This window comes from Chrysemys picta, chromosome 7 (assembly GCF_011386835.1).
Source record: "Chrysemys picta bellii isolate R12L10 chromosome 7, ASM1138683v2, whole genome shotgun sequence".
Lineage (NCBI taxonomy): Eukaryota > Metazoa > Chordata > Testudines > Emydidae > Chrysemys > Chrysemys picta.
The window spans coordinates 4,512,816-4,538,784 of record NC_088797.1 but is presented as its reverse complement, the minus strand read 5'-3'; the positions used below and the strand labels follow the sequence as shown (position 1 = coordinate 4,538,784).

General features: G+C 46.9%; 1 protein-coding gene across 21 annotated transcripts in view; it reads left to right on the top strand.

The window, feature by feature from the left end:
* Positions 1–25,969, top strand: part of CADPS (calcium dependent secretion activator) — a 354,315-nt gene that overhangs the window by 150,488 nt on the left and 177,858 nt on the right. For all 21 annotated transcript variants that reach the window (XM_065550658.1, XM_065550667.1, XM_065550661.1 and 18 more), the window contains exons 5-6: positions 1,891–2,127; positions 4,571–4,692. In XM_065550658.1, coding sequence (XP_065406730.1) covers positions 1,891–2,127; positions 4,571–4,692 — 359 coding nt within the window. The remainder of the gene's footprint in view (positions 1–1,890; positions 2,128–4,570; positions 4,693–25,969) is intronic.

Here is a 25,969-nt window from a genome sequence, read left to right as displayed (position 1 = left end):
CACAGTGGAGTGGAACGAGTGTGTGTCCCAGGGGTTTGGGAAGCATGCAGGGAGCCCACACGGAGTTCCCACACCCCTTCTGAGCTACAGAGCTCTGCTCTACCAGGGCTGCATCTGCGCTGACAGGCAGGTGAGACCCAGGGCTGGTGGATCTGCACAAACCCTTCTCCTGCTATGGATGAGAGTGGGGGGGCTATGGAGGCTACTGCTGCCCCGAGACCTCTCCTGCCTGCCCATGGCCTGGGAGGGAATACTTGGTTAGCCCATCTGCTGCCCATTGCTTGGGCTCAGTGCAGCGACCAGGACTTAGGTCTTAGGATCCTGAGCTTTTAACTGGGATGATAAAGCTTAGTCAGTCACCTCTAAACTCCCATCCCATGGTAGCAGTGCCCTCTGGGAGGGAGCTGTGCCTAACACCAACCCCTTCCTGAGATGCAGCTTCCCACTGGGACCACACACACTGCATTCCCGTGGCCTAGATCCCCGTTAGCACTTCAGACCCAGAATGAGACAACCAGGGGGTGTTTAAGACAACAGCAGGGAAACCTGGAGTCAAAGCCTGGATGACGTCACAAGTGAAATTGATGGCCTCGCCCAAATCACTGGCAGATATTTGGCCACCTATACAAACCCAACGCACAGCAGGGCACAACTGGCAAGGCTTGCTCGGGGGAAGGGCACTGGCCTGGCACTGCGGAGTTCCTGGCTGTATTGCAGACTCTGGGTGACCTTGGACAAATCACTTCTCGGTGCCTCTGTCCCAGCCATGTAAAAAGGGGACGATAATCATTTGGAACCCTTCTGCGGGGGCATTGTGAGAATAAATCCTGTTGTGTTGGTGCTATGCAGCTAGGCAGGAAATTCCCACGGCTTTCTGGAGCGTTGCAGATCGTAATAAAGGTGACCTGACAGAGCTGCATGTAGGAGAAGACGCTTCTGGTGCACATGCCAGCTGGGACCAGGCAGAGTAGAGCCCTGCCACCCGACAGCACTTGACTACAAGCGCTGGGTTCAGGCTGTGCATGAAAAACAACCCGAGGCTCCCTGGGCCGGGTCGTCTATGATCACCTCCTCCCGCCCATGGGGTCAGCACGACAGCTGCCTGCCCCACTCCTGCTGGCTGTTGCCACCTCTCTCCGCTCTGCGTGGGCCGCAGAGACAGTGTGCTAACTAGTTGTGCAGCAAGGCACCGGTGGCCGGTAGGAGTAGCACATACAGACACCACCATGACAACCTCACACGCAGAGACAGATCACAGGCATCGGGAGTGGGAAGTGCCCAACGGGCTGAGCCCCAAAGACCAGTCTGCAGGGCTGACACGGGTTCCCATGCAAGTGTCGGGCTTGGGTCAATTCTGAAAATATCACGAGGCTCTTGGGTTAGGTGGGGGTTGGCTGTGATCAGCTCCAGGTTGGACTTTAGAATTCGGCCTGAGGAGATCTCTAAGTAGGAATCTGTCATTTCAAAGAGGGGAGAAAAACCCGGGTGCCATTCCTCCGCTTGTGTAAATTTGGCAAAGCTCCATTAACTTCAGTGTAGCTATGGCAACACACACCAGTTGAGGATGTGGGCCAGGGCGTGTATACTGATATATATAGGAGACAAGCTGTATGAACAGATAATGAATGTGAATCTGAGAAATGCATACAGGAAGCTACAGTTTATCACATAAATGCCAGGCACTGGTTCAGCCAGTTGCTAAAGGTAATGTATCCATCCAAGGGGCTTGGGAGACAGCTGTTATGGATGGTGGTAGTTCTCCATGTACAAGGCACTTTCCAAATGCATGTGGAGACATAACCAGATCACTCATGTGGTGTGACAATCCAACAAGCGACTCTTGAGTCTCCATTAAATCTTAATACATTTTTCTTGTTGTTTTAATCCAAGGAGCGTAAATTTCCGAAATTTGTATCCAAAGAAATGGAAAACATGTTTATCGAGGAGCTGAAGTCTTCTGTCAACCTGCTGATGGCAAACTTGGAAAGCATGCCAGTGTCCAAAGGCGGCTCGGAGTTCAAGTTACAGAAGCTAAAACGCAGCCACAACACCTCAATCATTGACCTGGGAGAAGAAAATGAAAACCAGCTTTCAAAGTCCGATGTGGTGCTGTCCTTCTCCTTGGAGGTAAAAGCTACAGACTGTCTCCATTTGAACATATAATGTGCTGAATTAGTGTGATTAAGAATCACCCCAATCAATGCCTAGCCAGTTTGAGCCATGAGAGTAGATATTAAAATAACAGCTTGAGGGGCAGAGGTCAGTAAAAGGATTTCCTAATCCCCAAGCGGGGCTTTCTTCCCTTTTAGGAAACAATTATAAAAGGCTTTTACCAAGCGTCATAATATGCCCTTTTAGATTTCTCCCATCTTCTTAGAACAATCTATGGAGATTATACTAATGTGAAATTCAAGGTAGTTTGTATCAAGTCGCTCAAACAGTAGTGTAATTAACTAGCATCTTCACAGTGTCGCAATGTTTGTACCAAGTGTAGAAGCCATGAGCTAAATTCATTTGCAGGGCAACTCCACTGAAATTGGGTGGAATTAATCCAGGGACTAATCTGGATGCCTCCTTTCTCTATACTACCTAAAAACACTCTGTTTCAGGGAATTGCAAAGTTTCATTCTCTTTGCTTTTTGCAATAATAGGGTTATGTGGGTTTTTTAATCAAAAATAGAACTTCTGGGATAGAAATATTCATCAGTGTAATTTCATAGAGACTTTATTACTGGTTCCTAAACTACTAAAACCTTGTGCTTTAGGTGTCTTTGCGTTTGATTATTGCTAAGTAGAGATGTCACTTTATTCCTCAGAGAGACAAGGTGGCCAAGGTAATATCTTTTATTGGACCAATTTCTGCTGGTGAAAGAAACAAGCTTTTGAGCATACACAGAGTGGAAAAAGATGTAAAATGAAATAAAGAGGATTTATATTTACCATTTCCTCCATTCTTTTCTATTGTTTTTTTTGCTAAATATCCCCTGTGCTGTGTAAGTTACACCAATTTTCACCATTACCCCAATTTAACAACATGCAACTTACACCACTGTTTACAATATCACTGAATTCAGCGTTTAAAATATCTAAGGTAATATTGGCTTTACGATATTCACAATATTCAGTTCAGCCTTATTGGAAATTTGGTTGTGTATGAATCCAGGGCTAATGTCTTTGATGTCGACATCAAACAGGGCATAACTATTATGTGCACAGGTATCAAGAAACAGTGAAATGTCACAAAGCACTAGACCTACTTGTAAGAAAAATATGTGCCATTCATAAACGAGCTGTTCATGACAATGTTGTTTAGCATGTTTATCCCTACTGAAACCGATTCCGAAGGAATTGTAAGTGGCGCTTTGAAGTTCTAGAGGGTGAGCAATCCATTCATATGCACAAAACATTTGCACAGCAGAAGTTTGGCCAAGAAACATTGATTCATCAGAGAGTCTGCAGAGATCTCTGTACGTATGAGAGAATCTGCAGGCGAATGACAATGTATCAGGGAATATATAGCATGGAATTTGAAATTTTAACTTATACGCTGCATCTCTAGTTATAAGAAGAACAGAAACATCCATGTGATTTCTTGATGAAGACACATTGTTAACATGATGATTCATCAACATTAAAAGAAGGAAAAAGGAAATTCCTTCTAAAAAGTTTTGATAAGACGAACTTAAGGTTGGAAATTATATATATTGTGTCGTAAACAAACACGTGCATCATCCTACTGCACTTCCTGTATAATGACACTCGTTGATGAGTCATCTACAGGGACTGAACCCTTGCTCTCTGGACCTAAACACATAAGCTTCTCCTGCTTGAGCTAAGGGATCAGTTCCATTAGCTTACCCAAAGTAGCAGACTGATAAGTCTCTATGTGGCCTAGCCATTGGAAAGGGACAGAGAGCCACATTCTGCTAGTGTGGGTGATGGAAAGAACTGGGATTGACAGAATTTGCAAAAATATTAGCAGAAGGTGAGTCCAAATGGCAGCGCTGATAGTGATATGGATTATTGATGTTTTGTGGGTGGCTTCTTGGTTGTATCTCAGCCCCTCACAGGGATTATTTATTGGTCTTACTGTGTTGTGAAGTTGAAGGCATTCAGTACCCCACAAGAGCAGACCCATATCATACAGATGCTCCCCGGGTTATGCAAACCCGATTTATGCAAATCTGGACTTACGGAAAAAGTTCCGTAAATCCCGTAAGGGTTTTTTTTGACGTACTTGTCGGGTGTACGTTCCCAACTTACGCAAAATTCGACTTACGCAAGGCGTTCTGTCACTTCCGGAATGGAACACTTGCATAAGTCGGGAGCGTCTGTATATATTTGGGCAGTCTCCCTGATGCAAGATAGGGTGACCAGACAGCAAATGTGAAAAATCAGGACAGGGGATGGGGGGTAATAGGAACCTACATAAGAAAAAGACCCCAAAATCGGGACTGTCCCTATAAAATTGGACATCTGGTCACCCTAATGAAAGAGCTTCAGCTGAAAGAGCTAATTTGCTGTTGTGTTGCCCAGTACTTTCCTTACACTTCCTCTCTTCACTCCATAGGTCGTCATAATGGAAGTGCAGGGTCTAAAATCCTTAGCTCCAAACCGCATCGTTTATTGCACTATGGAAGTAGAAGGTGGAGAGAAACTGCAGACTGACCAGGCAGAAGCTTCGAAACCAACGTAAGTTTCTCTCCCTCTCCTGCACGTTCTTCTCTGCTCCGTTGCAGCACTGTTCTCATGAAAAGTCAACAAATGTGGAGAACGTACATTCATAAATGTATAGATATCAAGGCCAGAAGGGATCATTAGAACTTGCATAGGGAAAGCTTCCTTCATTTATTTCCAGATGAGAAACATATACAGAGCTTCACCCTGCACCAAATGAACAGCAGGTAGGCCTATTTAAGCAAAGCCCATAAGCACATGCTCAAGTCCCGTTGAAGATAATGGGAGTTAAATATGTGCATAGTGTTTATTTGGTCCAGGGCCGTTTTGGGTATGTATCCATCATCTCATCCTTCCTGTCGTGTCTTTGGAAATACGGTATTCTAGGAAAGAAAAACAAGGATGATGGAAAAGGACCTCCCTTTTGAAAGGCAGCATTAATGAAGAGAGAAGGGGAACTGAAAAGCATAGATGGGGGTGCGGGGGAAGGGAAGGAGCCTTTAAAATACTTTCAAGAAACATTGGTGGGGAAAGAAGAAAGGGAGCCTGAGCAGAAGTTGGTGATGGGTGAGAACGTGCAGGGACAGCAGCTGGGGAGGTGAGAGAGAATGAGTCACATGTCAGGGATGTTAGTCATGTCACTTGCTGCACGACTGGAGAATACTCAGGTACTGCGGTGATATGTTATAAAGACCTACATCGACTAGAGCAGCAGTTCTCAAACTATTGTACTGGTGACCCCTTTCGCATAGCTAGCCTCTGAGTGCGACCCCCTGTATAAATTAAAAACACTTGTTGATATATTTAACACCATTATAAATGCTGGATGCAAAGCGGGGTTTGAGGTGGAGGCTGACAGCTCGCGACCCCCCATGTAATAATCTTGGGTCCCAACCCCCAGTTTGAGAACCCCTGGACTAGAGAGCGTGAAGAAGATAAAAGAAAAGCGGGAGAGAGGAAAGAGGATGCATTTTAGCATCCTTTCATTTCCTCTTCACTTTTTACTCCTTTTGTGCCTCCATGTCCCCACTCAACCTTCTCCTCTTCCCTTTCCCTGACACCCTGTCCCCTCATGTGTTGGTCTTTTCTTGTCTCTTAAGCAAGGGGGCGGGGGCCAGTTTTGGGAATGATGGAAATAAAGCGCTTTCTTGTCCAGGGCCCCAGAGAGCGATTGGAGAAACCTCTGCAGGGATTCCGGAGCTTGGCTCTGCTCTGTGCTGTGCCGAGGTCTTGAGCACCTAGTGCAGAGCTGGGCGCTGCTGCAATCTATTGGCTCGCGAAAGGAAAATTCCGTTTGGTTAAAAGGGGCTAGATGTGAACCACCAAACGGAATGCCCTCTCCCTGCTGCCGTCTTCCCCCACCCTCCTCTTTGCTGTTCTCCGCTCCTCTCCCCTGCAATACCTAGCACCACCCCATTCTCCCCTTCCACCGGCTGCCCCATGCTTCATTCCATCAAGGGGCTGGTGATGGGGAGGTGACAACTGTTATCATGGGAGATAAGTCTTTTCTCACAGGCCTCTGAATCTAAATCCTGACCGGCAGCACTCCCTGCTATTCTAGTCCTGAGTGGGAAGACTGGCTAGGTGCGCAAACCATCTCTGTCAGCTGAGAGTCTCAAAAGCAGGCGGAGCTCATACCAAAGCTGCTAATGAAAATGCCAGTGGCACGAGGTAAACATTGTGCACAGCTCTGATTGGCAACGTTTGAGAGACAAAAAGACCCAACGGCGTTTTCCCTAGGATTTTAAGAAAGGGCCAAGACAAAATTCCCTCTGGACTCTCTCCACACCAGGAAAGACCCAGAGAGATCCTACAGTATCCGCCCCAAGCCGCCTCATTTTTTTAAATACACTTTTCTCCCTGTAGCCCAAGCTAGTCATTGGGGGTGAGCAAAGTGGTTTATTACATGCCTTGGTGGGTTACTTGAGAGGCAAGGCAAACTCTAGAAATTTGCCTCTGAATTTTGGTGAGTTATATATCCTTGTTCTTGGTGGGAAATGGCGTGTGATGCCATCGCTTTTCTCTTTCCTCTCCTTCCTTTGCACCAGAACCTGCGGTGTGTCCTTTTTCCTTCTCTCGTTACTCTTTTAGTGGCACGGGAACATTTTATGAACAGAGCCAGTTGAATCGCAGGAGCTGCCTAGGGGCCTGCTCAAAGACCTCTCTGACTGCTCCTGGGGATATAATGAGCCCAATGGGGGCACTTGTTCATGTCCCACCATGCACAAGAGATAGTGGAACCGCTGCATGTAGGATTTATGGGTAAAATGTAAAACAATAGACTCTACTGGCCAGATTTTCCAAAAGTGCTTAGCTCCCATCAGCTCTCCTTGAGAAAACTTGGATCTAAATGACTGTTTAAGAGAAATTCCAAGGACATGGGATTTCTCAGCTCTGCAAACTATTACTTAATTTGCAAAACAAGGCTTCCAGCACCTGGAACCAAAATCAAATTAGTAAGTGGCTGTGTGAGGAAGTAGTAAGCAGGGTCCCCAGCGTACATATATCATCAGCACTGAACAGCTTTCTTGGATTAATCTTGGCCTCAAATCAGCAGTTATCAACGTTTCAGTCGCCCTGCCCAATAGGAAATCCTGAATTTGTTTACCCAGCCTAGCTGCCCAGTTACCTATCGGGCATGTTAGTACGTATTTCGGGTGTTTTATAGTACAAATATAGTACAAACACAGAAGCGGAAAAGATGGTATGTTATGCACCATTTCATACGGGCCAGTTTCACTCTGGTGTGGGCTGACTATAGAAACCAATGCCATCAAGGTAGTGGAAGGCACCAGAGAGCTGCAGTTATTTAAGCAGGCTAATGTGTCATACATGCAAAGGACAACTCATGGTACCTCACTGTTGTCAGATGATGTTGGCACCAACTTACATCAGCTGTACATACTGGCACCGGGTAGTAGAAAAGCTGTTTCAGCATTTGTTTGGGATAACTTGAATAACTGATACGTGGTTCTGTCACTCATGAGTAATGTGACCATTCCAAACTCATGCTGATAAAATCTTTCTACTATACCATTGTGTGTACAGACGCTCCCCAGGTTACACAAGACCCGACTTATGCGAATTCGCACTTATGGAAAAAGTTCCATAAGCCAGAAATAAGATTTTTGAGTTGCAGAAATTTTTGCGTAACGTACGGGTATACATTTCCGAGTTATGCAAAATTGGAGTTACGCGAGACTTTCCAGAACGGAACGATTGTGTAGGTCGGGGGCGTCTGTATATGTATATATATTGGTTCTTAGACATATGTCTATGCATAGTTTTCAAAATGGGTTCCTAAACTTAGACTCCGAAATCCATATCTAGGTATTTAAATAAGCAGCCAGCTCCCATTGGAACTTCTGGCTGCTTGGCAATTTTGTAAATCGGGCCACTTACTTGGGTCCCTGAATCAGGATTTAGGAGTCAAACTTTAGGCTCCCATTTTTGAAAAGCTTGGAGCTAGAGCAGCATCTCTCTGTAGAGAGAAATAGATCTACCTCCCGCATGAGAGGCTCTTCCCCGTCTGTGAGCACTAACCGGGAATGCTCTTGCTCACATATGAGTATACCAGTAAGCACATTTTTCACTCTGCGTCCATTATCCAGAAGTGCCTTGCCTTTCACATGGTATGTACTATAGCCATGTGATACAAAGCAGCTGAATCCACCTACATACGCACTTATATTACCCATGACTACCGTTGTTTCCAGCATGTTCGCTGCATACCAAAAGCTCTTATGATATGTTTTTCTTCTCTTCACTGGATGCCATTTGAAGACAGAGATTTAAAAAAAAAAAAAAGTCCCTCAGCTGAAGCCCAGTTGCCATTAGCCTAGTGATCAATAGGATGTCCATCAAGCTTTTATGCTAGCTTTACTCCTGCTGCAATCTGATTTCCTCTACTGCTAACTAAAACCTAGTCCCAGACTGTGTTTTCCATTTCCTTGTCTCCAGTTGCTTCCATCCCTCTGGCAGTTAGGAGCAATGTTCGCTCTCATTTTTTATATCCATGTGCGGAATGAATTGAATTAGATGCACCAGTATGGAGGTGATATGTGGCGGGGTGGGGCCAAGGGGTTCGGAGTGTGGGAGGGGGCTCGGGCTTGGGGTGAGGGTTCTGACTGGGGGTGCGGGCTCCGGCTTGGGGCTGAGGTTGAGGGGTTCAGGGTGTGGGAGGGGGCTCAAGAGCTGGGGCAGAGTGTTGGGGTGTGAGGGCTGCAGTTGGGGGTGTGGGCTCTGGGGTGTGGCTGGGGATGAGTTTGGGGTGCAGGCTGCCCCAGGGCTGGGGCCAGAGGACTCCCCACATCCCTCTCCCTGCCGGCAGCGGCTCCGGGGGAGCAGCCCCCCTTCTCCCCGCCGGCAGCATGGATTTCCGGGGAGGGGCCCTCCCTTTCCTTGCAAGTGAGGGTTTGCCTAGTGTTTGCTGGTTAGAAAACCCAGCAACCCTTCTGTAACCCTTCATGCAATTCCTTAGTTTGCTGAGAGGACATCCTAGACCTCTTTTAATCCCTGCTTTTTCAAATGTAATGGTCTTCCCTGTTAATGATGTAGCATCTGTATTAATGTCAAAGGAGAAAATGATTTTGTGACTTTTGCTTGCTAATTTTGGGGATTATTCATTTTGAAGCAATATCCATTTGGATGAAAGACAGTTTTCTCCCTTGATTCACTAGAGAGTCTTGGCACTTTTTAAATGAAACTCAAACTGAACAGCTTTATTGTGTAAAGGTCAGAACCTGAGTTACGCTAGGAGGCCCACTTTTCCTCTGATTCCCAAATCTTCAGATTTTCTTTCTCCAGAGAGCAACACAAATCCCAGTGGAGGGATGAGGAAGATGAACTAGATGACCTAATAAGTCAATTCCATCTCGTATTTCTATGATTTTTAAGATTAGTTCCAAGCACACCATTTTTTGTAGATGACTGTGCCACAATGATTGTTTCAAAGGCTGAAGAAAACACAGCTGAAAATCATTGCTTGAACTAGAAGCTGAAAGTTTCAGATTGCACTCCGCATCTGTACACAATTAATATAGCAAACACACATTTCCAGACCGATTTTCCAAGACTTTTAAGGCGGTAACAACAAAAATAAGCATTTTCGTCTGACTTTTTTTTTTTACTTAATTTGGGTTGCCCGAATATGATGTGAGTTCAGATGTTAAAACCTCGTATATGATGTAAGAATTATAAGGGTTTTTTAATGTGAAGCTTACAGCAAGTTTCTTATCTGAACAAAAAAGCACCATCATAGAGGTTTAGAGCACAGTCCTGCAAACTGTATCCCCTCCGAAGTCAATGCATGAAATCCTGGCCCCTCTGAAGTCAATGGCAAAACTCCCTCTGGCTTCAATGAAGAAAGGATTTCACCATTGTGACTAAATATTAATAAAAATCCTTCTCCTTCGAGAGATGTCCCTGTGGGTGTTCCACTCCAAGTGTCGGTGCGCTCCTGCACCTTCACTCGGAGATTTTTACAGCAATACCCGAACGGGCCGTGCACACGCCCGAACGGGTGCCTGCCTCGCACGCCAACCATGCTTCAATAGTGCGTGCGCATGCGCAGCCGGGCTCCTCAGTTCCTTCTCTACCGTCCCCAGCCTGAGACAGAGCTCAGCAGATTCGTTCAAAAATTTTTCGTTTTGGCTAGTTTCCACACAGTTTTACCCAGTAATTGGTAGATAAGTTTTAACTCTCCTTTCCCCGTTCTCTCCAACAACAACAAAAAAGTTTTTTTTTTTCCCCTTCCCGTTTTTCCTGTCAGTTAGTTAGACAGTTCGTACTGTGCCTGGCTCACCAGGTTTTAAGAGATGCACTCCGTGTAGAGACGCCATTCCTATCTCGGACAGCCACTCTCAATGTGTTCCCTGTTTGGGGGAGTTCACTGTTAAAGACTAGGGCATGAAAGGACAGAGACATGAGGCTCAATTAATCTTAACGCAGAAGTGCCTCAGACCTCCCTCCGACCCAGGTGTTTAGTCATCCTCAAGACAATGTCCGCCTAGGTCAGCAAAAAATTAAAAATCAGGAAAAAAACAGCCACTCTCCTCGCCTCATAGAGACCAACCACTTTCCAAACGATCTCCGAGCAGGTCTGTCTCGTCAGTGCCGACTGCTCCGCGGCTCAGTACGTACCACACTCCGGACACCTCCAGCACTGCCCGTATCTCGGTTGCTGCCGATGCACACTGCTCCGGTGCCGAGGCTTCAGACTTAAAGTTGCCTGCCTCTTCTCGTATTCCAAGGCCCTACCACCCTGGTATGGACACCCGTGGGTGGGACCACCCCTGCCATTCTCCGGACAGTGGCATTGCTGGAGCCCATGGAGACACCCTAGTGACTGACACAGCCCCAGAAGTGGTGACATCAGATCTCCTCCTGAGCCTCTGCACATTTCTGCGACTGAAGGACAAGAACAACCTGCAACCCTGCACATGGAAAAGGGGGCACCTGACACTTCCCGACCAATAACAACTCAGCTCCCTCACCTAGGGTGACCAGATGTCCCGATTTTATAGGGACAGTTCCAATATTTGGGGTTTTTTTATATGGGCTCCTATTACCCCCCACTCCCTGTCCCGACTTTTCACATTTGCTATCTGGTCACCCTACCCTCCCTGGACAAGACTATTATGCCCCCACCTCCAATAATAACAGATGATTTTACTCATTTTCACGACCTCTGCAAAAGAGTGCCTGATGCACTCAAGATTACTCTGGAAGAGGTGTCGGAAAATCAGCATGAGCTGACCAACATATTACAACCTTCCAGCACATCCAAGATTGCCCTCCCTATTAACACAGCCATTCTGGGCCCTGCTAAGAATATCTGGCAGACACCAGCCACTATAACACCTACCTGCAAACACGCAGACCGGAAATACTATGTCCCATCCAAGGGCTCAGAGTTCCTTTTCACACACCCAGCACCAAATTCACCAGTGGTTGAAGCAGCCAACCAAAGGAACAAACAGCAGCATTCCCGGTCCACCCCCTCTGACAAGGACAGTAAAAGACTAGATATACTCAGTCGAAAAGTTTATGCGTCATTTACACTGCAATTCAAGGTGGCTAATTACACGGCCCTACTGATCGAATATGACCACAGAAATTACGGGAAACTCATGAACTTTATTAATGACATTCCAGAGGACAAGAGAGAGCAATTCAAAGCCGTAGTCTCTGAGGGACAAATCCTTTCTCGCACAGCAGTACAGGCTGCCCTCGATGCTGTTAACGTGGCTGCCAGGTCCACTGCGACGGCCATCGTTATGCATCAGGCTTCATGCTTTACATCTTCTTCTTTCCCACGCGACATTCAAAATACCGTGGAAGCTCTCCCCTTCGATGGAGAGAAGTTATTCGCTACAAAGACCAACAAAGTGTTGCACACCATGAAGGACTCCAGAGCAACACTCAGATCCCTAAACATCTACACACCATCAACTAGAAGGAGACAATATAGGTATCAGCCTTATCAGTGCTCATGATATCTGGCCTACACTCAACATCACCACAGGCCATATGATCAACAACGCCAGAGACCTAGGCACCAGCAACGCCGCCCCATGCTGTCAGCACTGTCCCAACCCCCTCCACCTAACGAGCAGATTTGAAGCCTTGGACGAGGGTATAGAAGACCTCTCACCCACTCCAGCGCTCATACTACCTATCCAGATTTTGGGGCACCGTTTGCTCCCTTTCTACCACAACTGGCAGGCCATCACTACAGACAAATGGGCACTAGAGGTCATCAGAATTTTTTTCACTCACCTGGAGTGGGGCACCCACAGGGACATGTCCCTGTGGGTGCTCCACTACCCACCCTGAGTTGGAGCGGTCTCTGTTGTAGAGAAGGAACCGAGGAGCCCAGTCACGCATGTGCGCTGTTGGGGCATGGTTGGTGCACGAAGCCTGTGCTGGTACTGCTGTAAAAATCTCCGAGTGAATACGTAGGGGCGCACCGACACCTGGAGTGGAACACCCACAGGGACACTCATCTCGAACATCAGTTACTGCACGGATGAGTAAAGATTTTCAGGGTGAGAGCCTGCCATTCATTACACATGAAGCAAAAGGTGCACCTTTATTGCTGATTCACAAGAGAAGTGTGCCATAGACATTATTTTATCTTGTGGTTTTGTTTGCCAGCCTCCTCTAGCTAGAAAATGTGCTTCCTTCTTCAAAGAAGGCAAATATGATGCAGCATCCATCATTTTAATTTTTTTAGATTTCATTAATGTTTTAATTTTTATGTTCTTATGTTTTGAGTTGCTGTTGACCCTGACATTTTTATATATATGAACTGTTACATCTTTAAGAAAAGCCAAAGTGGAGCCTGTATGGGATTTGTACTTTTCATCAAGGACTTTTGGCTAAAACTGGTAGTCCGTACACCAAAATACAGATGCCATTGGTTATCAGCATTCCAGCCTGAATGAACTAAACTCTTACTTCCACAGGGAATGTTTATTATAGAGTTACCATCCGTCCGTATTTCCCCGGACCTGTCCGGTTTTTGTGTCTTTAAATAGCCATCCGGGAGGAATTGGTAACAAGGTTAAAAGGTCCAGGATTTTTCCCCTCCCTTCTCTCCCTCCCTTCCATGCAGAGTGTGGCTGCTGATTGGGTGGCTGGGCCTGATTGAGCCGCTCCCATTGGCCTCTAGCAGCCAGAACCCTCCCCTGCTCCCCCCTGCTGCCTGCAGCCTGTTTTGCCTACACATGGGCATGGTAAGGGGAGTCCCGGGGGGCAGTCAGGGAGCAGGGGGAGGGTTGGATGGGTTCCCGGCCTCCACCTGCCACCTCCCCTCCGCGCATCCCCTCCCCATTGGTTTCCCCCCCCCTCTGCCTGCCTGCCTCTCTCTTGCCTGCTTGTACTGCCAGAGCTGGCAGCAACTGCTGTCTGCTGCCCCCGGGTCCTAGTGCCCCCCATCCACTAAAGGCAAGACAGGCTGCCCTTACCCTGCCCTTCCACCCTAGCCCCGAGCCTCTCCAACGCCCCAACCCCTTATCCCCAGCCCCAGCCCTGATCCCCCCGTACCGTAATCCTCTGCTCCAGCCCTGAGCCCCCTCCTGCATCATGAACCTCTCATCCTCAGCCCCAATCCTCATCCCCTGCACCCTAATCCTCTGCTCCATCCCTGAGCCCCCACCTGCATCATGAACCTCTCATCCTCAGCCCCACAGCCCTCACCCTTGCACCCCCTCCTATCCCCAAACTCCCTGCCAAACCCCCTCCCCCTTCCCACACATCCCCTCCTGCCCCCAAACTCCATCCCAGAGTCTGCACCCCTCACCCCCTCCTGCACACCTACCTCCTGCCCCAGCCCAGAGCCTGCACCCAGCACCCAAACTTTATCCCAGAGCCTGCACCCTGCACCCCTCCTGCACCCTAATCCCCAGCCCAGGACCTGCACCCCGACCACCTCCCCCAACCCAACCTCCCTCTCAGAGCCTTAGGCAGGTGTGGGGGGGATTCTGGGCACCACCAAAATTTCTACAACCCTACCACCCATGTGAGTGGATAAGGGTCGGGGTAGTCAGGAGACAGGTAGGGTCCTAGGGGGGCAGTTAGGGTGGGGGGTTCTCAGCAGGGGGCAGTCAGGGGACAAGAAACGGGGGGGTTGGAGGTTCTGAGGGGGGCAGTCAGGGGGTGGGAAGTAGTGGATGGGGGCGGGGCAGGACTAGGGCGGGGCTCCTCACCCCTCCCAGTGTCCTCTTTTTTGATTGTGAGAATATGGTAACCCTAGTTTGTTACCATATTAAAAGTAAGTGGCAGACTTCTGAATCTGCACTGATACAGTTGTGGAATCAGGGTAGTATTCTATAAGCGTTAATTTCCATTCTGAAGACATAAAAGATGCTGCTACTCTTCCAACTTTGCTTGGTTCTGTGCCAGAAAAATATGAATATTCAGTAATCTGTATCAAAACAATACAGTTGAAAGTAAGGAAATATTCTCAATCAAAGAGTGCCCTCCAGCAGGGCTCACTTTCCAGAAATATTTTTAAATCCATCTCAGAGGGGGAAATAGCAGAGCTGTGCTTGGAAGAAAATTTCCATAAGAACCTGCAGTTCCTATAATTTTAGGTATTTTTGCTGCTTCCGTGGAGTTAGTCAGGATCCATTTATAGGAGACTGTTCGTACCCATTTTGAAAAGTGCCCTCGGACTGGTCTGCACATACTGTGTTAGTTTAGGCAGCCCTTACTTGAATGAGGAGTCCTTTCTCGTGCAAGCATTTTCACTGACCTCAAAAGGAGGTCCTCCTGGGAGCGTTGCTTGTAAAACTAAGGGTTGCAGGATTTGGCTCTTTACTTGGATTATTTTACACCATAATGAAATGTAGCATCTGGGCATAGAGCCATCCACCCTCAGGAAACTCCAGGGAGTTCAAAATGCTGCAGTGCGTCTCCTCAGCAACACGAGTGCCGCAAGCTCATTGCACCTGTCCTCTGCTCTCTACACTGGCTTCCCATAGAATCTCAAATCAAGTTCAGGGTCTTGGTCCTTCTCTTCCCGGTGCTCCCTGGCCTGGCCACAGGATAGCCAGAAGAGCCTGCAGCTCCAGGATGGGGACTGTGGTCAACAGCTCCTGCTCCAAGATTGTGGAATGAACTCCCCCAGGAACCAAGGACCATCGCAAACCTCACCACCTTTCACTCCACATTCCAGGGGCATTTCTTTGACCTGCCTTCTGTAGCATAAACCCAGAGCATTAAAAAAACAACAACAACAAAAAATAACCCTATGAACATCAAACACTCCACTGCATGTACAGTTCTTCTCCTGGAGAGAGGATGAACCTCATGTGACTGATGTTAGTCCTTTTCCTTAAACCACTATTGGAAGGCATTCAGCTACTACGGTGATGAGGATGGTGTAAGAACCTATATTGAATAGAATAGTCCCCAGTGCATTTTAAAAGGATACTACACTATGGAAACAGATGCCATTTCTGGTATTCATCAGTCACCCAGAAATGCCAGGTTTCATCTGTTTACGGAATTAGAGCCCAATCCTCAAAGGGGCCAATGCCTCTTTTTGAGGTCCTGAGCTTCCTGAGCTCTCCTTGAGGTCATGGGCACTGGAGTTGCTTTTGTACTTTTTACTGTATGGAAAACATCCTAAAAAATGCAACCATTCTGCAAGGGACTAGAACAGAGAAGAAACATGTAACTATCTTCCCAAAGAAATATTCTCTTCTTAACCTCCATACTTGGACAACCACTTTCTGTATGCTTTGATACCAGACTGTGTACATCATTTTCCCCCTACAAACACCAGGAATTTCAATCCTTACCTGCAAGAAAGGGCCATCTGTAAAACCTGAACCAGTGAGTTTTAACTTCTTAAGCAGTCAACCTTTTTGTGCGCATGGTATTTCGTTCTGGTTTAAGGATGTGTAAATCCACAGAAAAGTCTCTCTCTTACAAACTACAGTGTGAAGTGCAGGTAGATGAAACCATGCCCTCCTATACAAGAGTCTATCTGGGTTTAGTAACATACATCCCAAAACACGTTGCTCGGAAGCAAAATTGTCTACAGAGAAATAAGTGAAATGTAAATTCCTTGTACTCATGAAAAAACTGCTTATCTGCTCTGAAAATAAAGGCCACTGTCTCAAATTTAAATGATAAATAACATCTAGGTCCAAACTGACTGAAATCCAGTTTCCCCATGATCTTTCAGACTGTGCAGGGCCACCAGAAGACTACATTGCTCATGTAGTTAGAGAGACAAGATGGGGAAGGTAATACCTTTTATTGGGCCAACTTCTGTTGGGGAAAGAGACAAGGTTTCGAGCTATACAGAGCTCTTCTTCCGGTAGTTGTTGTCATTCAGAGAAAAATTACATTTGAACCAGCAGGATTAATTTGAAAACTGGAACTTTTATTCGGGTGAGGGGGGGAGATGAGAGGGATTGGAGGGGGAAGGCACAGGCACAGGGGGAAGATGATGTAAAATGTTTCGGTTTAGGTAACAATGCCTTTGGGAGTTGCTGTCTGTTATATGCAGGCACACCCTTCTAATGCCTACATTCATTGTCTTTACAATCTATGTGATCTTATACTTATATGGGGGGGTGTTTGGTTATTTGGTTTACACTAGTGTCTACAGGTCCTTATCAGTGCTCCTTGTTCTGAGCACTCTACACTCACCCACACTAACAAAAGGCAATCCCTGATCCAAAGAGTTTACAGGGAGGGATTTTCAAAAGCCTTCACCTAACTCTGCTCACCTTGGACTCAAAAGGAGATCTACCCTTGCAACAGTCCTATTTGGTGCAGTAAGTAGCAATGTTGAAGGGTAAACTTTTTAAAAGCATACAAGTCACTGAGGTGCCAAAGTCCCATTAAAAGTGAGTTGGGATTTTGGTTCCTAAGTCACTTAGGGTATATCTGCACAGCAAGGAAAAACCCGTGGCTGGCCAATGCCAGCTGACTTGGGCTGCGGGGTTGTTTCATTGCTGTGTAGACTTCTGAGCTCTGGGACCATCCCACCTCGCAGGGTCCTAGAGCCGGTCTCTGGCCCAAGCCCAGGATGAAATACAGCAATGAAACAGCCCCACGGCCTGAGCCGGCTGGCAGGGCCCAGCTGTGGGTGTCTAGTTGCTGTGTAGACATATCCTTAGGGTATGTCTGTACTGTGATTGCTGTGTGGTGTGCATATCATGTTAGCTCTACCTAACACAGCTAAAAGTAGCAGTGAAGATGCAATCCAAGCCCACTGGGAACCTTGCTACGTATTGGCAAGTCCTCTGGGGACTATCCCAAATCCACCGGGATTTTGACCGGTGTTTGTATGGCGACTCTACACTGCTACACAGCACTGTAGTGTCTAAGCTCCTTCCGTGCAAAATCAATAGCAAAGTCCTGAGCAGACTTGACATAGTCTCTGGTACAGCTCTGTTCTTGGGGTCAAAAGTCTGCTTGGGGTAGGGTGATTGGTTTTTTTTGTTTGTTTTGGGGTGGGATTGCGGTCTGGGGATAGCCGGATAAAAATACCGCTGTCCTACAATCTGCCTAATAGCTCCACATCTGAGGCTGTTGTGGGGAATAACTTTTCACTTGAAATGGCCGGTTTTTAAATGTAACCTGCCCTTTGGTAGCACAGTGGGAAATTCATGTTCAGGATTAGTTTGCTAGAAAAGCCCCACGGCCTGATGTAGGAGATGGACAGGTCTCACATAATGCATTCTGTGTAAAACAATCCTATTTGGACTATGGGAAAATCCCATGTAACTGGTGACATACTCCAGCATCCCCAAATAGTTAAATTCCACCTCTTATGAGGTCTTTAATTTTCAGAGCTGAGCCTAGGGCTAAATTCTGTGCCTGGCTTCACTTGTATTGAATAATCATGTCTGCTCTGCAGGTATAACTTACAACCCACTCAAAGGAGTAATTGTCTGAGAACGTATATGCCTAGTGTCCTCTCTACACCTTTCAAATAGTGAATTAAATCCCTCTAAAATCTGAGAGGCCCCTGGCTATCTTAAGAGCCTCATGGGCTTGCTTACCACGGAGGTCTGGAGTGGAGAGGATGAAATTTGAAGACAGATGGGCCTTATTCTCCTCTTGCTTACACCAGCATGAATCAGGAGTCACTCCATTTTACTCAGCGGAGCCACTCAGGTATGAAACTGGAGTGACTGAGAGGAGAATCAGGCCAAGCTGAATGTGGGTTTTAACCGTGTTAGCCCTTTTTGTCCCAAGCGGTGAGCCGGTTTTCAGGGTCTATTGGGTTATTTCCATTAGGAGAACAAATTGATGTTGCAGTGAGGTATTTCTCTGATGCAATCCTGTTAATTTCAAAGAATGTACAAAGTCCCGTTTCCCTGAACACATCAGGAATCAAATAAGAGACCGTTTCTTTCCTCACAATTCTATACCTTTTCCAGCCATCCCTGGAACCAAAAACTCTCTGTCTCTTAGTATATTTTGTTACGGGTCACACTGTCATCTCTGCTCCTTCTTTTTGGGTATGTCTACACTGCAATTAAACATCTGTGGCTGGACTGGGTCAGCTGACAGGCTTGTGGGCCCTGGGCTGCCGGGCTGTACAGTAGCAGTGTAGACATTTGGGCTTGAACTGGGTGTGCGGGACCCCTCCCCCGACCTCGGGGTCCCACAGCCTGGTGTCCAGCCCAAGCCCGAAGTCTACACCGCAATTGTACAGCCCCCCAGCCTGAATCAGTTGGCATGGGCCAGGCCTGGGTGTTTAACGGCAGTGTTGGCATACCTTTGTGTCCTGTGTTTCTGACCCTTCTCTCCCATCCAGCTCCACCAGACACACCGAGCTCCACCAATCCATCTCCCAGCCGCTGCATTTGTTTCAGTCTCCAGGGAAGCCCCTTGGGCCACATGGTTCAGCTTTTACTCGCGCCTTGCCGTGTGCCTGTGTTTTGAGTGGCATAAGAACATAAGAACGGCCGTACTGGATCAGACCAAAGGTCCATCCAGCCCAGTATCCTGTCTACCGACAGTTGCCAAACCCAGATGTCCCAGAGGGAGTGAACCTAACAGGTAATGATGAAGTGATCTCTGTCCTGCCATCCATCTCCACCCTCTGACAAACAGAGGCTAGGGACACCATTCCTTACCCATCCTGGCTAAGAGCCATTAATGGACTTAACCTCCATGAATTTATCCAGTTCTCTTTTAAACGCTGTTATAGTCCTAGCCTTCACAACCTCCTCAGGCAAGGAGTTCCACAGGTTGACTGTGCGCTGTGTGAAGAAGAACTTCCTGTTATTTGTTTTAAACCTGCTGCCCATTAATTTCATTTGGTGGCCCTAGTTCTTATATTATGGGAACAAGTAAATAACTTTTCCTTATTCACTTTCTCCACATCACTCATGATTTTATAGACCTCTATCATATCCCCTCCAGTCTCCTCTTTTCCAAGCTGAAAAGTCCTAGCCTCTTTAATCTCTCCTCATATGGGACCTGTTCCAAACCCCTAATCATTTTAGTTGCCCTTCTCTGAACCTTTTCTAATGCCAGTACTTCCTATTGTTTCAGCTGTCTGGTTCCATAAAGGAGCATGGTTTCTTAGAATAAATGGAGATATACCTATCTCATAGAACTGGAAGGGATCCTGAAAGGTCATTGAGTCCAACCCCCTGCCTTTACTAGCAGGACCAAGTACTGATTTTGCCCCAGATCCCTAAGTGGCCCCCTCAAGGATTGAACTCACAACCCTGGGTTTAGCAGGCCAATGCTCAAACGACTGAGTTGTCCGTCCCCCCCCCTCCTTATTTTGAATGAAGGGTGACACTAAACCTACCAGCTTCAGTGAGTTGTCTCTCAACTCCCCAGCATGACTACTCTAGGGGCGTTCTGGAATGATTTTCATTTTGGGCTAAATCTGACCCACTTTACAGAGGGCCCCACACCAAAAGAGCCTTGCAGGAGCTCTGAGCACGGCGGCCTGGATGGAGCTCCGAGCTGGATGGCCTCAGCCCCTGATGCCTGATAGGCCAGCATTGGGTGGAGTGAGGGGAGCTACACTGAGGAGATGCTACTAGATCTGCACCTGCATTCATCCACTGGCTGAGGAGCTGAGTGGATGGAGGCACAGCTGCCACCTTAAGCCGATGTAATGTCCCTGGAGCATCTGTGTAGGGTTAGGGGGGTGGCTTTTGTTCCCCACCCCTACGCAGGACATCCCTGTAAAGCCTGGTATAAGCTGGTGGGTGGTTTCCCCAGCCAGGCAGACATGAGTTCTTAAAAGCCCTTTCTTCAGCGCTTGTTTTATTGTCCCCAAAACAAGAAGCTAATGGGTTGAGAGACACCCCGGGAAATCATCTCTATGGGCTTCCCCGCTTCAGACCGCCAGAATGGGAGAGGATAGACGTGGTCCCTTAGCTCCCCTTGGACCCAGATGCTGCTTCCTATCCTACTTGGCCCCAAGCAGCCACGTCACAGGCAGGCACCTGGAACAGGTATAGCAGCCTTTCCTTGTCACACCTGGGTAGCTGGGCTTCATGCGCTTTCCAGAATTTCTCTCTTTACAGACTCCATTCTGCATCGCTTTTGAAATATTTCAACCACTCTCCACGCATTCCTCTTTCCCTCCCTAGTTTTATGGGCCGCCCTGATTCCGTTCCAGGAGAAAGGGGAGCACCTCTTAGCCTTCGTTATCTTTCTGCTCCTTCCTTGATTAGCTTGCAAAGGGCTCAGCTGCCAAGGGTGCTTATCGCTTATTTCACCAAGTACCTTCCTTTTGCTCACTGCACCAAGCTTTCTCTAAACTTACCACCTGCCGAGGGTCTTAGTTTTCAGACTCATATGCAGCAGTTTACTGAGGCCACTGGCTGACCGTGAGCATCTATAAGACTCCACAGCTTCTGTCTTCTTAACTCCACTCCTTGAAAATCGCCTGATGGGCAATGGAGGTTTGTCAGCAAAGTTGAATTTCCCAGCTCTCGGGGGAATTTCCCATAGGCCTTGCTCTTCTTTATAGCAATAGAAAATCTGTTCTTGTCATGAGTTCAGGAAGTTGAGTCCCCCACCCCAGCTCCTGAATTTTAAAATGACCTAATGTAACTTTTTTTTGCTACGAAGTGAACGGATGATTAAAATATTCCATTGCAGTCAATATTCTCTGACTCTGGTCAGAGGAGGGTGATGCTGCGGATGTCAGGTAATAATGCAGTGTGAATTAGGTCCTCTTGCGATAAGATAAATAAATTCTCCACCCAGTGCAGGACTAATACATTGGTACCACTCCCTGGAGTTGAGTGTAACTCAGAGGAGAATTTGGCCAGTTACGTGAGTTTATGGGCTTGTTTTCACTGCAACAGTTAACTAGAGTTACTCCACTCAAGATACCCTAGCTCCAGTGAGAGCAGCGCTCTGTGAACAGCACTCAAGGAACACAGAGGTTTTGTCTATGCTGCAATAAAAGACCTGGAGCTAGCCCGGGTCAACTGACTAAGCTCATGGGACTATAAAATTGCAGTATAGATGTTCAGGCTCCCGGTTGGAGCCTGGTGTCTGAGCCTCTGTGAGGGGAGAGGGTCTCAGAGCCTGAGCTCCCACCCAAGCCTGAACATTTACACTGGAATGTTATAGCCCTGCAGCAGATCCCCGTGAGCCTAGGTCAGCTGATCAGGGCTCTAAGACTTGGTGCCACTGAGGTTTTTATCACAGTGTGGACATACCCGAGTGATTGGATTAACAGCTGATGGCTTCTTGTAACTCAAACCCTTTGCACAATTAGCTCCAGTTTCAGCAGCCCTTGAGCTTCAAACCCCCATCACCACTATGAGCCCCCAAAGGGCCAACTAGCTACATGACTCGAGCTCGAGATTTTTGTGTGTGGATAGGAGTCAGGTTAGGGGCAAAACTCAGCTTACACTTTGAGCTAACAAGGCAGTGAAGACAAACCCTAGAGCTTTGTCATTCTGTTCGTCCTGATGTTAGCAAGGGCACTATTTTGAGTGAATCACAGAGACCAAATTCCACTGTCCACACAATGCAGCTGATTTTATATCTCAGTAACCTAGTCCCAGGTGACTGCTTGGGCCTGTTAAGATCCAATGTTCAAAGCTACCAGAGGAAGCCTTTGCATTTAACAACACAAACAAGTTTTATTGGTTCTATAAAACCCAGGAACTGTGTGACGTATCCTTGAATGCCAGCTACTGATAGCTTATCTATGAGGTAACTATTTACAGATTCTGTAACCGGTCTGTCACAGGATGTGCTCCCGTATGCTGCACCTGTTCAAGCAACCAGCTTGATCCAGCTGTCCTCCCTGGTTCCAACAATAAGATGGCAAGGGCAGAGAAAAAAGGCTCTAACTGAGTGGAGGCAGGGAGCGGCCAGAGAATCTTTTGCCAGCATGCCTGCTCACCAAACCTGAAGGCTCGTAATATATCCTGTTTTCAATCCTTTGTTTTTGTTGTGCGGGGTACAACATAAGTATTCTTCACTATTTCCCTACCAAAGCCAGTAGGAAGGGTGTGCTTGTGTATTTAAATAATAATTTAAATGTATGTTTGCTTTCATAGAGAAGCCCTAAGCAGAATTCACAACTTTGGGTAAAACCAGATCAGTAGAAAATTAAAAACTGAGGCTTGTTTCCCCCTTTCTACAGTTTTCAATGTTAATTTAAAATGAACTGCCTTAAATGCGCAAGATAATTGGATTACCATTCTAGTTGCATAGTTTCATTTAAGAGCTTTACAGACGTTTGCAGTTCTGTTTCATTAGGAGTCACGAGGAGCCTTCTGCAAAGGTGAAGATTGACAGTGGGAGAGGTTTGTTTTCACCTAGAATCGGGTGACTGGTCTGATAAAAATGATGAGGAAATCGCAGTACTCTTGAAAGAAAAAAAAAAGGCTTTCCAAATCTGGCAAAATGCTATTCAGTCCACCTCAGAGAGACAGATTCAATCACCTGTAAAGCAAGGCACAAAGATAACTACGCTTAATACAAGATAAATGGTGGGAGAAGGTAGCAGAGGATACTCAATGGTATGCGGAAACAAATGAAACAACAAGTTCTTTGATTCCTTGAAGCTAGTCTATGGACCTTCAAAGGTGGGCACAGGTTCGCTCATGATGGCTGATGGCAGGACAGTCATCAAAGACAAACGTGGCATGGAACAGAGCTGGGCTGACAAGCGAGAGCCTGTACTTTTGACTCTCCTGTTCTAGCCATAAAAACAACAAGGAGTCTGGTGGCACCTTAAAGACTAACAGATTTATTTGGGCATAAGCTTTCGTGGGTAAAAACCTCACTTCTTCAGATGCATCTGTGAGGTTTTTACCCACGAAAGCTTATGCCCAAATCAATCTGTTAGTCTTTAAGGTGCCACCAGACTCCTTGTTGTTTTTGTAGATGCAGACTAACACGGCTACCCCCTGATACTGTTCTAGCCATGTGGCCTCCGTTCAGTTCAGTACCAATAATGTCAGCACCAGCTGTCACGTTCCAGGGTTCAATCCAGACCAGTGAGAGGTTGTCACCTCTAGGGCCGGCTTTAGGTCGATTCCCCCCAATCCAGCCTCACGCCTAAGAGGGCCCCACGCCCTACACCTAAGAGGGCCCCGCGCCCTAAAGAAGAGCACCTAACTTTTTAATTTTTACTCACCCGGCGGCAGTCCAGGTCTTTGGCGGCACTTCGGCGGCGGGTCCTTCACTTGCTCCGGGTCTTCGGCGGCGGGACCTTCAGTGCCTCAGAAGACCCGGAGCAAGTGAAGGACCCACCGCCGAAGTGCCACCGAAGACCCGGACCGCCGTCGGGTATTCGAATCAGGCCCCGCACTTCCTAAAGCCGGCCCTGGTCACCGCCTGCCCCATAACCCTGGGTTCCTACCAGTGCTTTGCTGTTCTAGCTCCCAACGTAGGTGCTCAGAAACGGCCTAACAACGTGCAGGTCACACCCTGAGTGTCTCTTCTGTGTTTTACCTTCATTGTTATTCCCTGAAAGTAGAATTGTCACTTTTCAGGAGACTTGTCATTTTCTTCATGTTTTTTCCTAAGAAAATAGTCCTCCTTGTTTTGACTCGAGAGCAGAATATTACCTTCCTCCTACAGGGGGGACTGTGTAATTAATAGTGTCTGTGTGTCTGAGTTTGTACATGACAAAGGTAACTCCTGAATATGTTGTATGGGAGATTTTTCTGATGGAGGTTAGGCCAGCAAGTTCATTTCCAAAATAATATTGAAGGCCAGATGGTGACACTGTCACTCACAATGATTGTTTCCTAACTCCACAAATGGTTCCATTGACGTCAGTGGGGCCTCTCCTGAACTAACGTGCTATTCACCCTGCGTGTGGATATCAAAATTTGGCCTTCAGTAAGTGATCTGTACTGTTTGGTTTATACTATCACTTTTTAATTGGGCAGGGTAATTTTAGAGTAGCGGAATGTAACGCTTTTCATTTTGTTGGCACTGGGGATGCAGTGAATATCTGTCCACAAATCCATCCAGTTTGGGGTTTTGCTGAATCGGTCAGATGGCCGTTGCTATTAACAGGTGAATCTCTGATACCCGCCGGATTGTCACCTTTGGAATCTGCCCTGCAAACAGTGTACCCTGGCTGGTCAGTCTGTGTCAAAATTCCAAAGTACCTAAGAGACTTGGGAGCATAAATCCCATTTGCCAGTGTGACTTAGGCACTTAAAAACCATTAAAACCCAGTGGGGTTTAGGCTCATAGGGCTAGATTTTTAAAGGGGTTTACATGCCTAAAGGATGCAGATATGTGGGTAGTGGGGTTTTCAGAATTAAAATCAAGGGAAATTAGGTGCTTAGGTCCAGATTTTTTAAGTTATTTCGATGGTGCCGCCTTCAGCATTGCAATGCCTGACTGATTTCAGAGACTAAATCTCATTTTCAAAAGGAGTTTAGACACTTATGAGCCAAAATTCTATTGACATATGGGACAATGCCAATGCTCTGAGCATGATTAAAGCTTTCATCCAGTGCATTGGTGGCATCCTATGACGTGGGGTAAGGCACTTTAGTATAACAGGACTTCATGCTTACATTCAAGAGGAGCTGAGTACCCTTGCCGAGAATTCTTCTGCTTTTCTAAAGCTCCTCATGCTTTCGCTGGCAATGGGGAAGTCAGGCGTCCCTATCCCTACTCCGTCTTTCCAAGAGCATAAGGCATTTCTTTGTAGCCCTGGTAAATTGTGAGATATTGGACCTCTATAATATTGATATTACTGTGCGTACACTGGTTGTTTTCGGTAAGTTGTAGTGGTTTTGAAAATATACTAGTTCTAGCATTTCTCTCCCCCTCTGACATGTACTCCTTGTAACTAAGGGCTTCTCTACACAGTGAGTTAGTCTCCATGAGGGGGGTGTAAATTCTAGTGCATGCTATCGAGTTGCACACTAACTGGCCCGTGTGGATGTTAATGTAGTACTGTTTGCAATGGGACTTTATTAATGTGCATTAGGGAACACATGGGCTAGAACCCTCATGGGCTAGTTAGTGCATAACACGATAGCATGCACTGGAATTTGCATCCTCTAGTGTGGACTAATTCGCTGTGTAAGCAAACCCTAAGGTGACCTGGCTTTTCACACAGTGGAATACCAAAAACTCCTGAGACCTCCCAAGCATTTCTAAACTATTTATTTTGGGGAAAATATGTGACATGCTGGGTACAGGGTAGTGTCATAGGTGCTGGAACGAGGGGGACTGGGAGTGCTGCCACTCTCTCTGGCTTGAAGTAGTGATAACAACCCAAATACATGGTTTCCACCTTCAGCACCCCCACTACAAAAATTGTTTCAGCACCACTGGCTGGTGA